A 14,512-nucleotide genomic window follows, 5' to 3' on the forward strand; every position below is an offset into this window, starting at 1 on the left:
CATTGTAAAACACAACTTCTTTAAAGTCTGTTTCGTTGATAAAACTAATTTACTGGGACAGCCATGTGCAAGAAGTCTGAAATTATGGGCTTGAGAAATTTTTTTTAAAAACAGATATTAAAAATTGAATTACAGATGCAGTTTTAAAATACGGGCTAGAATCCTGGTTTGCTAAGACAGCTGTTTTCTTAAAATCTAATCAGGATGTAGAAAAATTAAAATTAAAAAAAGGAACCCTAACTATATATCTATATGGAGATATATAGATATCTTTATCTATATATGTATCAAGTATTGTGATCATTCTGGTTATTCATAAAATTAAAGCTAAGTTTAAATTATTTATTTGCCTTTGAAAAATGGGTACTTTATTTACTACTGATTCTTCACCACACCCCAATGAATTGTGCAACGGGAATATACAAGCTGTTTTAAAAACTGAACTAGGGTCAGCACCGCTGTGTAGCAGCAGATGGAGGATCTCTCCTCCCCCGCCTCTCTGCAACTCCAAATTTCAAGTAAAATAACTTTTAAAATTAAAACAAAAAAATAGTTAAATCAATGTTCAATCATACTGGCTTTGTAATTTCTAAGATAAATACTTCAAAGAAGCTGTGCTTAAGGCTATAAGAAGTGACCTTCACAGTTGGCCTTAACAGGAAATTTTTAATCTTCTCCAGTCCAGAAAAGTTGGTAACAAAGAGGACAGAATACCTAATTACTCTGCCCATTTGTCTAGGAAAACAGACCATCTAGGCAAAAGCTGACATGAACAGGAGAAAAGCACAGAAATATGAGTCTATGTGCTGCATAAATTATCTTACAACATGGTCACATACGTGTTCTTTCTTATTTAATGATTTACTCTGGGAACTGGCATGTTTTAACTGTGGGATTGGTAAAATCAGTGTTTCTCAGGCATGAGCTTAATTTAGTTTCTGCCTGTAGAAAGCATCTACACACTTATTATCCATAAGAGGTAAGACAAGGACATCTCAATTCTTCAATGCATATTGATTTTCACAAATCTCAACAGCAAATTAACGACATTTAGGGGTGGGTGCTTGGCTTATGAGTTACTGTCCCACATAGGATTGCTTAGTTCAAGTCCAAGCTGCTTTACTTCCAATCGAGCTTCTTGTTACTGTGCACCCTGGGAGGCAGCAGGTGACAGCTTAGGCACTTCCCTGCCACCCATGTGAGCGATTTAGAGTACAAGCCAGCAAGTGGCCAATTGGTCTCTCTGCCTTAAAATGAAGAGGGGGGAAAAAGAGAACCACTTCAGAAGAGTTTAGTAATTTACCTAGGGGCAATTATTTGGCACAGTGAATACGGCACTCCTTGGGAAAGCTACTTCCCATGTGGATACCTAAGTTGGAGTTCTGGCTCTGCTTCCAGGTCAAGCTTCCTGCGAGTGTGCCTTCCAGGAGGCACCGGGGGGCTGAGGGCTCCAGCACTGGATCCCTGCAAAGGACATGGAAGACCCTGACTTAGGATTCTAGGCTCCAGTTTCTGGCCTGGTCCAGATCTATCTGTTTGGGGAGTGAACCAATAGACTAAAGAGCTCTCTCTGACTGCCCCTTCTGACCTTCAAATAAAAACATATTAGCTAATTCTAAAATTCAATATTTTTTTAAAGAAGTACTGGGGCTGGTGTTGTGGCAGTTAGTTAAACTGTAGCCTGCAATGTCAGTTTCCTATACCAGCACAGGTTCAAGGCTCAGATACTTCACTTCCAACCAGGCTCCCTGCCAATGTGCCTGCCTGGTAAAGCAGCAGCAGATGGCCCGAGTACTTGTGCCCCTGTCACCCACGTAGGAGACTCAGATGAAGCTCCTGGCTCTGGCCTGGCCTAGGCCCAGCCCTTACGGCCATTTGGGGAGTGAATCAGCAGATGGAAGGCAAGTCTCTATAACTGCCTGTCAAACAATTTTTTCTTAAAAAAAAAAAAAATTATTTTAAATAATATGGATTTTATATTAACGTATATCTTAAGCTACTATCACAAACCACGCAGTGGTATATTTTACTTAATACTATCTGAAAATAAATATCATCATAATCCAAGAAACTTTCTTATTGAGAATGGAAACAATCAACTGGCTAGCAAAGCCAAGTAGAAACAAAAATTTCCAAACACTTTTTAATGTCATTAAATATGTTGGGATTTTAAATTAGAATGCCATTTGAGGGCCTGGCATGGTAGCCTAGTGGCTAAAGTCCATGCCTTGCAAGCACCCAGAATTCTATATGGGTGCTGGTTCATGTCCTGACTGCTTCACTTCCCATCCAGCTTCCTGCTTGTGGCCTGGAAAAGCAGTCGAGGATGGCCCAAACCCTTGGGACCCTGCACTCACATGGGAGACCTGGAGGAAGAAGCTCATGGCTCCTGGCTTCGGATTTGTTCAGCTCTGACCACAACAGTCACTTGGGGAGTGAGCGGCAGGTAGAAGATCTTTCTATATCTCCTTTTTGACTTTTCAATTACAAATAAACAAATCTTAAAAAAAAAATGAGTTCAATTATATAAGATCAATTTAAAAAAAAAAACATACACAGAAAAACCAGGTAAAAGCTCGTATTTTCTTAAAATTTTTTAAAAAGTAAATTTTTTATTTCTGTTTTTAAAAAAAATTCACAAAGCCAATGTAGAAGACATGCCATAAGCAGGGGAAAAACACACATTGGTCCTATGTAATTTAGCACATGTGTATTTTGATTGTAACTTATTCCTAAAAATCAGGTTGGCTATGTTTACTGCAGGACGAGCAATCCCATCACCAAAACTGGAATACACGAATTTTGTTTGCAGCAATGCAGAGAGAATTGGAAGCCAATAATTTTAGAAGAAAAGATTTTTTTACCCCACCACCAAGAATTCACTTTATTATTAAGACCTCACTGAGAAACAGTTATTCCAGAGTGACTTTTCTTATTTCTACTAACAAATATTTAAACAAGATTTTAATCAGTTACTTGCCATTTTTCAAACTTAAATTAGTCATTTCTTCACCATTTGCTTTAAAGTCATCCCAACATCAAGAGAACATGAAAGCACTGCTACTTATCCTTGTTAATCCCTTTAAGCCACAGGCTCTGGCCCTTATTATTAAAAACTGCATCAACAGCACACCCATGGAAAAGCACAGTGGTTTTTTGTGCTTCAAAATGTGCACACCGTTTTAAGAGCAAGCATTTCCAAAGCAGCATTTAATAGCCACGATAGCTAGGCTAAGCTCTTAACTGGTACCACATACTTGGTTCATGAGAATATTGCTGACTGCCACAAATACTGATTTTAAAAATTAATTTGACATCCCAGATTTTCCAAACTATAGCCTAAAACAACTCCTGGGAGGGTGTGCCGTGTGAACAGTAGGTGCCTAGCAACTGTTTCTCTTTAACTCACAGAGAGCTGAAAGCGTAGGGTTACTCTCATGTACACAAACTCAACAACTCTAAGGCACTAAGGTTCCTTGATCACTGTGCCTTGTTCAAATAATTCCATGAGCTTTCTTTAGTGGAGGACTTGTAACAACTACATTTAAATATCTACCAATTAAGAGCAAAATAGGAAATCAATCATCATAAAGTTCATACAACTGGTTTTTACATAATGCTCAAACTGAGACCTCCAGGAAGCCAAAAAAGGGGAGGGTGGGGAGCAGGAGTAGCAGGCAGGAACTCTGCTTTGGTTAGCCACTCACTGCACTCTCCCATCTTTGATTTTTACAGAATGCAAACACACCAGTGATCCATGGTGCCAATGCTTCAGTTTCAACGGTCTTTCCTGAAACTGCCATGGACTTCTCAAAGGAACCAGAAAAATCTGTCTTACCACTTGCCCAGACACATGAGGAGTGGGCTGCAGCCCTTCCTACCTAGGAAGGTGGGGCCATGTATCATGTAGTAGCAGCAAGTAATCCCTTTTGCCATTCAAATGTGCACTGAATTAATTATAAAAAATGTATCATGTATTATGTTCTGGCCAGGCAATAAGCTTTTTATCACCACAAAGTCTCTGTGTTGGCAAAAACACATTCTGAAAACCTTTTCTGAAAAAGTACCAGAGTGGCGGCTAGCTTTGCAGCACAGCAAATAAAGCTGCTGCCTGAAAAACCAGCATCCTTAGGCCAATGGCAGCTGATGCTCTATCAGCTTCGCTTCTGATCCGCCTTCCTGCTAATGGCCTGGGGAAGACAGCAGACAAGTGTCTGTGCCCCAGGCACCAAGTGAGAGACCAGGATGGGGTTCCTGGCTCCTGGATTCAGCCTGGCCAGCCCTGGAAGACCAGCAAATGGAAATCTAGTAAAATCCAAGGCGAAAGCCAGGCAGTCAGGGTTCTGCAGCCACAGTTCAATTCTGTAATATGTACAAGCTAACAATTTAGCATTTTTAAAGGACTTTAAGAAACAAAATGGTCATATACAATAGGAAATACTTCTAAATCTGAAAATTTTAAATATTATGTGGCCCTTTACAGAAAAAAACCTTACAGAACTGACATAACTGAATGATTTCTTCCTAACCTTTTTGATGTTTTTGTTGTAGGATTCTGAACAAAGCCACAACTTAGAGCACAAGACTAGTTGCTGATAAAATACAAAGATATTTATACATTCTTATTTTGTTGAAGTAATAAAATATATTAAAATAACAAGTAATAAAATATTATGCAGAAATTTTTTAAAAACAGCTACCAAAGCTAGGGCTTCAAAGTTTCACAAAATCTGAGATATAAAATTTATATATTTCATTTTAATCACTATAATTACTTGAAATAGCTCTTTAAAGTCTCCAAACACATTAATATCACATTAACTTGCACAGAGGAAGACACTTAGACTGTTTAAAGGCATATTTCAAAGGAAATCAATCAGTTCATTTAATAAAAAGAAATCAATATAAAACAAATACCTAATAGCAACAGATACCATAAACACACTAAGGATATAAATGTGAGAAATGCTGATCACTAAGAGAGAGACATACTGTCATATTACAACCTTCTGTATTGTTAATTGGATGGCTCACAGAAATGGCTGCAAAGCCAATTCAATTTTCTCTCACACCTTCAAAAAAAATAAGGCCTCAAAACAGTATAAAACAAACAATGTATTTTAAAAGAAAGCCAGAGTAGTTTTCTGTCCTGAAGAGTGGAGGGGAGCGGAGAGCCCTGCAGAGGCCAGCAGGGTCCTGCAGCTACCACCTGGCCGCCTCTAGCCAGAACTCTGGTCCATGGGTCACAGCACCCCATCTGGAGTTCACTAGAAATGCAGAAACCAAAGCACCCAACCCAAACCCACTCACTGGGTTTTAACAAGTCTGGATCTTAACAAGCCTGTTAAACCACATGCACAGTAATGTGTAAGAAATACTGCTCTACTGCAGTTCTTTATATTAGACAATCTGTTTTCCTATCATGTGAAAAACAAACAAAAATATTCACAAGTCTAAAAAACAACTATTAAAAATTATAATAGGGGCCCGGCACTGTGATCTAGCTGCTAAAGTCCTCGCCTTGAATGCGCCCGGGATCCCATATGGGCGCCGGTTCTAGCCCGGCAGCCCCGCTTCCCATCCAGCTCCCTGTGTGTGGCCTGGGAAAGCAGTCGAGAATGGCCCAAAGCCTTGGGACCCTGCACCTGTGTGGGAGACCCAGAAGAAGTTTCTGGATCCCGACTTCGGATCAGTACAGCACCGGTCGTTGTGCTCACTTGGGGAGTGAATCATCGGACAGAAGATCTTCCTCTCTATCTCTCCTCCTCTCTGTATATCTGACATGTAATAAAAATAAATAAATCTTTTAAAAAGTTATAATAAAACTACAAAAAAAAATCACTAGCAGTCTAGGTGGCAGGCTTGCAAATGCTTACAATAAAATTCTTGCTATTTTCAAATCTGAAATTTTCATAAGAAAATATCAGGAGGGTGTGGGCTGCACAAGGATTAGCTGGCTAATCCTCCACCCCGAGCATGCGTCCCATATGGGCGCTGGTTCGTGTCCCGGCTGCTCCATTTCCCATTCGGCTCTCTGCTTGTGGCTTGGGAAGGCAGTCGAGTACGGCTCCCAAGTCCTTGTGACCTTCCACCCATGTGGGAGACCAGGATGAAGCTCCTGGCACCTAGCTTCAGCTCAGCTCAGCTCCAGCCATTACGGCTGTTTGGGAAGTAGACCACAGGATGGAAGACCTTTCTCTCTCTCTCTCTCTCTCTCTCTCTCCTTCTCTCCAAATTTGTCTTTCTAACAAAAATAAATCTTTTTAAAAATCTATCCGGGGGCCGGTGGTATGGTGTAGTGGATTAGACTGCTGCTGGCGATACCACAGTCCTGAACGAGAGGCAGTTCAAGTCCTAGCTGCTCCACTTCCCATCCAGCTGCCTGTGAATGCGTCTGGGAGAGTAGCAGCAGATGGGCCGAGGCCTGGAGCCCTGACCTCGCACTCGGGGGACCCAGACCGAGCTCCCGCTTCCAGCTTCCAGCCAGTTAAGCCCCAGCCACTGCAGCCATCTGGGAGGTGAGCCACCAGACAGAAGATCTCTCTCCATCCCTTCTATTAATGCTGCCTTTCAAATAAATAAATAAGCCTAAAAACAAAAAGTTATAGAAGAAAAATTTATAAATATGTTTTCTGAGTACCTTCTTTTCCAAAGGAAAAGATCAGTAAAAAGACAAAAAACAAATTTCTCCCAAGAATTTTGAACATGGAGATTTGAGTAAAATCTGAATCAATCTGATATAAAGTCTTCACTTTCAACCAAGTGTGAATAAACCTGCCATAAAGACATAGATGTATGATGGATAAACTGTAAAAATGCAATTTTAATTCCAAAACAAAGATCTAAATAGAAATGCATGGTTTAGTGTATCAAACTTATAAAACTAGGACAGGTACTTAACTTTCTACCAGGGAAGTAACTCATAAATATTAGTTGAGTAATTTACTTTTTTAAAACAAACATAGAACACTTCACAAGTTTGCCTGTCCCCACTGCACAAGGACTGTGCTGATCTGTGTACTGTTCCAATTTTAGTATATGTGCTGCCGAAGCAAGCACTACATTTACATCTTATCCTCTCACAACCTTCAACGAACATCTAGAATGTCTGTTTTTATAAATGTAACTATGTAATTTGCTGTTCATCACAAAAATTAAACTCTGCAAAATCAGCTTGATTGAGCTCACAGGTACACTTAATCAGAAAAAGCTCAAAAAGAAAGAAGACCAAAATCCACAGCACATAAATTAACCAAGTTCTTCATATATGCATGGCAATTTGTGTTTCTTCACAGAATGTTCTTTCTAAATTATAAACTATTCAAACAATTATTTCACTATATCTAGAGAAAAAGTTACTTTTAAAATGAGCATCCCTGGAATCACCACTGCCTTCAACGCCATTATGTCAGACAGATGGGCAACGGTTCAAGTCCCAGATGCTCCCCTTCCTACCCAGCTCCCTCCTAACGCACCAAGGGAAGTGAAAGAAGATGCTCCAGGACCGTGGGAGATCTGGATGATCTGGATGAAGCTCCTGGCTCCAGCCTCGCCCACCCCGGGCTTAATACATATATTAAAGGCACTTAAAAAAAATGCAGGCATTACTTTTGTTAGAACAATGCACTAAATGAATAACTGGCACTTTCTGTTTGCTTCATAAATAATTTCTTGCTTCAATGAGAAAAAAATTCCGCTAAAGTAAAATTTCTCCAAATGCAACAAAATTCCATCTAGAAAAAAAACGACATAATACTCTTCATAATACAAACTCAAAACCTGATCCCTGCTGTTTATGGACATGAATGAATGAATCCCGATGCATAGATCAAAGTGAAAAGTACTAGCAGGACAGTACATTCAGAGGCACTGCCTTCTCAAGAAAAGAATCCTGTTTCATATCCTACCTTAACATGCTGGAGAGAAAGACTGAAAAGAACAGTTACATTATCACATATATACACTCCACTAATAGCCTTCCCTTCCATCTTCCTAATGATATCAGATGATCAGTAAAAGATCACGTAGAATATAGATGTGTATTTGTTCAGCTTTACATACCTGTCTTGTCTTTGCAGATGTTTCGATAAAAGGAATCCCATAACTTCTTGCTAAGTCCTGAGCCTGCTTTGTGTCTACTGTTCTAGAAGGCAAATCACATTTATTTCCTACTAGGACCATAGGTACATCTTCAGAGTCTTTAACTCTTTTAATTTGTTCTCTGGGGAAGAAAAAAAAGTTACAGAGGAGCATTAGTACGCAAAAATATCCCCAACGTTTCCCACAACTTTTGCTTTATAAATTTTGTTTCAAAGATGACTTTTAATAAAATTCCTAGCTTCTATCAAACCAAACCGCCCTTGCTCTTCCTCCTGGTCTTGTTTCCCTTCACACTGAACAGCCCTGATGCACGCCTAAAGATCAAGTGCCTAGAAATGTATAGCCAATCTAACCTAACAGCTTAATATTTAGACTGAAAGTGCTATCCCTAATTCAAATAACCATAATCCTAGAAATATACTCCATATGTGATTAAAAGTTTATGTTCAGAATCGAAAACATTCTTACAAACATGAATTATGCCATTAACATAACTTCACATTGTTTTCTCAAAAATGTAAGTGAATGACAGTAAAAAGATTTTTATTTTCATATGGCTAGCACCACTGATTTGGTTAAAAGTTGTGTTAACAATGCTAATTTTCAGTACATGACCTGTATAAACTTATGCATGGGGTAAAATTATATTCCTTCATAATTTTAACTGTGAAAAATTCAAAACCCATGGAGCACAGTAGACAGAGCCAGGATTGGTTCAATTTCCGAATACATTAACATGTCACTTGTTTACCACTCTATAGAAATATTACTGCCACCAGCCACTCAAATGTTTTTTCATCTTCTACTAAACCACAGGGTAAGCATGTTCTAATAAACATCATTAAAGATTAAGCTTCATAAGAAGGCTTCCATGACAGAACTAGGAAGTAGGATATTTAAGTTTTAAAAAAATGGTAAATCCACAGAAATGCAGAATAGATTTTACAGAATAATTTTTAAACTTTTTATGTGAATTTCTCAATTTTAAAAAGATGATATTGCTCTAATTCTCTACTCCTTAAAAATTATTTTTTGGGCCCAGCGTGATGGCGCAAGTGGTTAAAGTCCTTGCCTTGCACGCCCGGGATCCCATATGGGCGCTGGTTCTATCCCGGCAGGCCCGCTTTCCATCCAGCTCCCTGCTTGTGGCCTAGGAGAGCAGTCGAGGACGGCCCAAGGCCTTGGGACTCTGCACCCATGTGGGAGACCTGGAGAAAATTCCTTGCTCCTGGCTTTGGATTGGTGCAGCTCCGGCTGTTGTGGCTGCTTGGGAGTGAATCATAGACTGGGAGATCTTCCTCTCTGTCTCTCCTCCTCTCTTTGCAATAAAAATAAGTAAATCTTTTTTAAAAAATTATTTTTTTAAATGAATAAGGCCATTGTTCAGCCACATACGTTATTCTAAAAACCACGGAATACACTTGTCCCTATCTTCAAGTACGGTTTCCATTTTGTGATGTATCTGCAGAATTCAGGGGGTCCAGTCTGTCTCAGGCATGGTGGTGAGGACAGCAAGTCTGAGGCAGGCAGGTTTAGGTTCGGCTTCCATCCCAGCACCAATACCATCTCTAGAACCTGGAACAAGTGACTTAGCTACTCTAACTTGCAAGAACTTCATTTTATGTAAAATGGGAACTTTCAAAAATATTTTAAAATTCGAATCAGACAGTACAGACACAGTGGTGATCAATACTCAGTACATGAAAGCTATGATTATTCCTGGATGCAAATTTATTACATTCAATTAAACCCACCTATAATGGTGAATATCTTCAAATGATTTAGTATTATTTATGGCAAATACACAAAGAAAGCCCTCCCCAGTTCTCATGTACTGGTCCCTCATCGCACTGTACTCCTCTTGACCTGCTGTGTCGAGAATATCCAAGAGACAGGTTTCTCCATCAATTACTACTTGTTTCCTGTAGGAATCCTGAGAGGGGAGAAACACAGTCTGGATTATTACCACGCACCTTTCACTTATGAAAAGGTGTTTCACAAACTCAACAACAGAAAGACAAAAAAAAAGTAATTAACAAATGGGCAAAAGGCTTGAGTAGAGATTTCATTAAACAGGGTTAAATGGGAAGCAAGCACATGAGAGACAGCTCAACAGTATCAATCAGAAAAACACAAATGAAAGCATTAAGATACCAGATCACATCATTGGCATGGCTACTACTTAAAAAAAATAAAGTAAAATAAAATAAAGACTAGACAAATAACGGAGGTTTGGGCAAGGATGTGGAGAAATCAGAATCCTTGCGATTCACTGCTGGGAACATAAAATGCTGCTGTCCTGGGACGAAGTCTGGCAGCCTGGCAGAAAGGTAAACACTGAACTGCTATACAGTTCATAGAGTCCATTCTTACGTACACAATCAAAGGAAGTGAAGCAAGGACTCAAAGAGATCCGCGAGTACCAATGTCCACACCACCAGTTGCAGCAGCCTGAATGCACAACAGTCTGTGTCTACTGACAGCTCAGCGAACGCAGAAACGGCAGTGCAGATATACAACAGACCATTATTCAGTCATAAAGAAACTGATAAATGCTACTAGACAAACCTCAGAAACATAATGCTAAATACAGTAAGACAGGCGTCACATGACTCCATGTGGGATACCTAGAAACACTCAGAGACAAAAAAAAAAGAATAGAGGTTATCGGAAGAACTGGGGAATTCAATTGAATAGGTACGGGGTTTCAATCTGGGATGAGGGAAAAAGATCTGTGATGGTTCTGCTGACACTGGACTTCACGCCGATGAACTAGACCTGTAAAAATGGCTACAATGCGAAATGTTTTCATGTATATTTCATCACAAAAATTTTTAAAAGGTTCACTCCTTCCAAGAAATTAATTCCAGTGTATATCTTAAAAACAAAAAATGGCCTAAAAAATAATTACGACAAAAAGGGACAGACTTATCAACTCTATTACTTAAAAATGACACAGATAACAAGAGAAAATAAACTTGCCAACAACTGTTATAAATCTATTTTAAGCATTATTATTAGTCAATATCATTCAGTATCTCCACATTTGAAAACATGCGGTCGGTTCCCTAGCAAGAAGACAGAACCCATAACTCTCAAGGCGGAACTCACAGCTGCAAACTGAGAGGTCTCTGCTAGAAAGAAGAGGGGGCCAGCGTTGCCGGCCTAGCAGGGCAAGCCGCGGCCTGTGACACTCACACGCCATACCGGAGCTGGCTCGAGTCCCAGCTGCTCCACTCCTGATCCAGCTCCCCACTAATACATCTGGGAAGGCAGTGGAAGATGGAACAAGTGCTTAGGCCGCATACCACGTGGGAGACTTGATAACCAATTAAAAACACAGAGACCCTACTATGGAGGGTCCATTACTGATGAAGTAAAGAAAATGATCAGGAATTTACAACATTCATTAGTATTATTTCCTGCCTCTTAAAAATAGACACTTAAACACTACGTAATAAAATTTAAGAAGTAACATTGTTCTGCATATTCTTCACTCCCAGAAAATTTTTCAGCTATCTAAATAGTTTTTTTTTTTTTTAAAGATTTATTTTTTATTATTTTTTTTCATTGGAAAGGCGGATATACAGAGAGAGGAGAGACAGAGAGGAAGATCTTCCGTCCGATGATTCACTCCCCAAGTGAGCGCAACGGGCCGATACTATGCCGATCCGAAGCCAGGAGCCTCTTCCGGGTCTCCCACGCGGGTGCAGGTTCCCAAAGCTTTGGGCTGTCCTCGACTGCTTTCCCAGGCCACAGGCAGGGAGCTGGAAGGGAAGCGGGGCTGCCGGGATTAGAACCGGCGCCCATATGGGATCCCGGGCGTGCAAGGCGAGGACCTTTAACCACTTGCGCCACCGCGCCGGGCCCTCTAAATAGTTTTTTAAAAAGTATAAAAGAAATCTACTATCAAGAGTGCAGTACTTGACCCGGTGCGGTAGCCCGGCAGCTAGGGTCCTCGCCTTGCACACGCTGGGATCCCATATGTGCAACGGTTCTTGTCATTCTTGTCCCCTAGCTGGTGACCCCGCTTCCCATCCAGCTCCCTGCCTGTGGCCTGGGAGAGCGGTTGAGGACTGCCCAAAGCCTAGGGACCCTGCACTCGTGTGGGAGACCCAGAAGAGGCTCCAGACGCCTGGCTTTGGATCAGCACAGCTCAAGCTGTTGCAGCTGTTTGGGGAGTAAATCAAAGGACTGGAAATCTTCTCTGTCTCTTCTCCTCTCTGCATGTCTGTTTTCCCAATTCAAAAAAAAAAAGAGAGAGCAGTATAGGCAGAATTCAAACAGTTCTGGTAAAACAAAATGAGCAATCCTTTAGGAAAACAATTACGGACTTATCTGGAACCACAAAATGTTCACAGCCTTTGTTGTAGTAATGCCACTCACTTTGTTACTCTTCCAAAAGATCACTGGGATCCATTACAGAAGGTTGTGTTGCACACTGCTCAATCTAAGATATTCAAAGTTGTTGCAGATGCCAGTTCTCTAAGTCAGCTAGAAACATACATGATAGTCCAGTATGTCATCATCATAACAGGGAAGAAATAAGGAATTTGGGATTTAAACAGAAGTTGGAGAGAATTCACTTCTACCTACCTCCCTCGACCCTCTCTCAGTCTATAAAACAGTCACTGAGAATTTAACTGTCAGATACGATACCAGGCATTACAGTTTCTAACACCAAAGAAATGAGTCTAGCAGAACACGTAGCAGTATGGGCTGATGTCATGGTGCAGTGCGTCCAGCATTCCAAATCGATGCTTGTTGTGACTGGCAGCTCGCCTTCTGATCCACTTCCTGCCAACCTGCCTAGAAAAGCAGCAGGTGGAAAACCTTTCTCTACCTTTTCTCTGTATTTGTCACTCTGCCTTTTAAATATAAATAATCTAAGAAAAATGTGCATCTAAATAAATAACATATAAACCAAAATACAACACTACTTGCAGGAAAAAGTACAGTGGTGGCACACAGCATAGAATACCTTTGCTTCTATGAATTAAAAGAAAGAAGAGAGGAATTCCAGATGGAAGATGGCAAAGAAGATGAAGGGAATGCACAAAATGGCATTCACTACAGAAAATGAGTGGAACCAAGGACTTGCAGCTAAGAGTCACAGGCAATTAGCACAAAGTGAAGCCGGGTCATCAAGCAGAGGGAAGGTCCTGGTAGGCTCCAGGAGTTTGCAATTCAGCTACACTGAGGCACTGAAAGGTTTTCAAGTAAGACGGGTCAGAATTGTCGTGTTCAGTTTGCATTACAATGACACATGAGGGGCAAGCGACAAGACACGGCCCATTCACACCCACCCAGAGGCACAGGTCACCGGGCAGAGCACAGACTTTTGATTCCTTACGTGTAAAAGCGATAAAGATTAGGCTGGTGCTATGGCACAGCAGGTAAGGCAGGCTGGGTTGGAATCACAGAGGCACCACAGACAAAGCCAGCATCCTATATGGACACCAGCCTTAGTCCCACCTATCTCACTTCTAATCTAGTTTCCTGCTAACATGTCCAGGACAGCAGTGGAAGACGGCCCAAGTTCTAGGGTTCCCATCCATGTGAGAGACCAGGATGAAACTTTGGCTTAGCCCAACCTTGGCCACTGCAGCCTGCTGAGAGTGAACAAAAGATGGAAGATCTCCTTCTTTGACTCTCCCTATAACTATGCCTTCCAAATCAACAAAATACATCTATAACAGGAAAAACAAAAACAAAACCAAACAAAAAAACGGCAGGCACAGCACAGTAGCCTAGTGGCTAAAGACCTCACCTTGTATGAGTCAGGATCCCATATGGACACCAGTTCCTATCCCGACTGCTCCATTTTCCTTCCAGCTCCCTGCCTTTGGCCTGGGAAAGCAGGGCAGGATGGCCCGAAGCCTTGGGACCCTGCACCTGTGTGGGAGACTTCTTCCAGAGGTCCAGAAGAAGCTCATGGCTTTGAATTGGATCAACTGTGGCCCTTGTGGCTACTTGGAGAGTGAACCAGTGGATGGAAGCTCTTTCTCTGTCTCTTCTCTCTGTAAATCTGCCTTTCCAGTAAAAATGAACAAATCTTTAAAAAAAAAATTTAAAGGCAAATGGAAGAAAAAATAGAAAGGCTTGAGGGAATGAAGAAAGAATATAAGCTACTATGGGCCAAAAAGGTGGGACATAATCAAATGGTTATTACAATCTACATAAAGTGTATTTAATCCTTAGATTACTGCCTACTTACAGATGGAATAATTTTTGCAGTAATGGTCACTGTGTTTCTAAATAAATATAAGGAAGCTGGACAAGTTCCAGAAAAAGAGAGCTAAAACTGTTGTTACAAAAGATTTCTGTTCTTATTAGGGAGCAAAGGGGTTATAGGGACTTACTCTCATGACAGAATTTTCAATTAAAAATTAAAACATGAATTAAAAATAGT

General features: G+C 40.6%; 1 protein-coding gene and 1 non-coding gene across 3 annotated transcripts in view; both read right to left on the reverse strand.

The window, feature by feature from the left end:
- The window catches only part of KRAS (KRAS proto-oncogene, GTPase), a 37,226-nt gene that overhangs the window by 9,157 nt on the left and 13,557 nt on the right, over positions 1 to 14,512 (reverse strand). For both annotated transcript variants that reach the window (XM_040987430.1, XM_040987429.1), the window contains 2 exons: positions 9,855 to 10,033; positions 8,062 to 8,221 (listed from right to left, as the gene is read on the reverse strand). In XM_040987430.1, coding sequence (XP_040843364.1) covers positions 8,062 to 8,221; positions 9,855 to 10,033 — 339 coding nt within the window. The remainder of the gene's footprint in view (positions 1 to 8,061; positions 8,222 to 9,854; positions 10,034 to 14,512) is intronic.
- On the reverse strand, positions 6,956 to 7,059 carry LOC121161163. The gene has a single exon (XR_005884646.1). It is a non-coding gene; the product is annotated as a U6 spliceosomal RNA (small nuclear RNA).

Source organism: Ochotona curzoniae, unplaced genomic scaffold (genome assembly GCF_017591425.1).
Source record: "Ochotona curzoniae isolate NIBS_2020 unplaced genomic scaffold, NIBS_Ocur_1.0 contig_4645, whole genome shotgun sequence".
Classification (NCBI taxonomy): Eukaryota; Metazoa; Chordata; class Mammalia; order Lagomorpha; family Ochotonidae; genus Ochotona; species Ochotona curzoniae.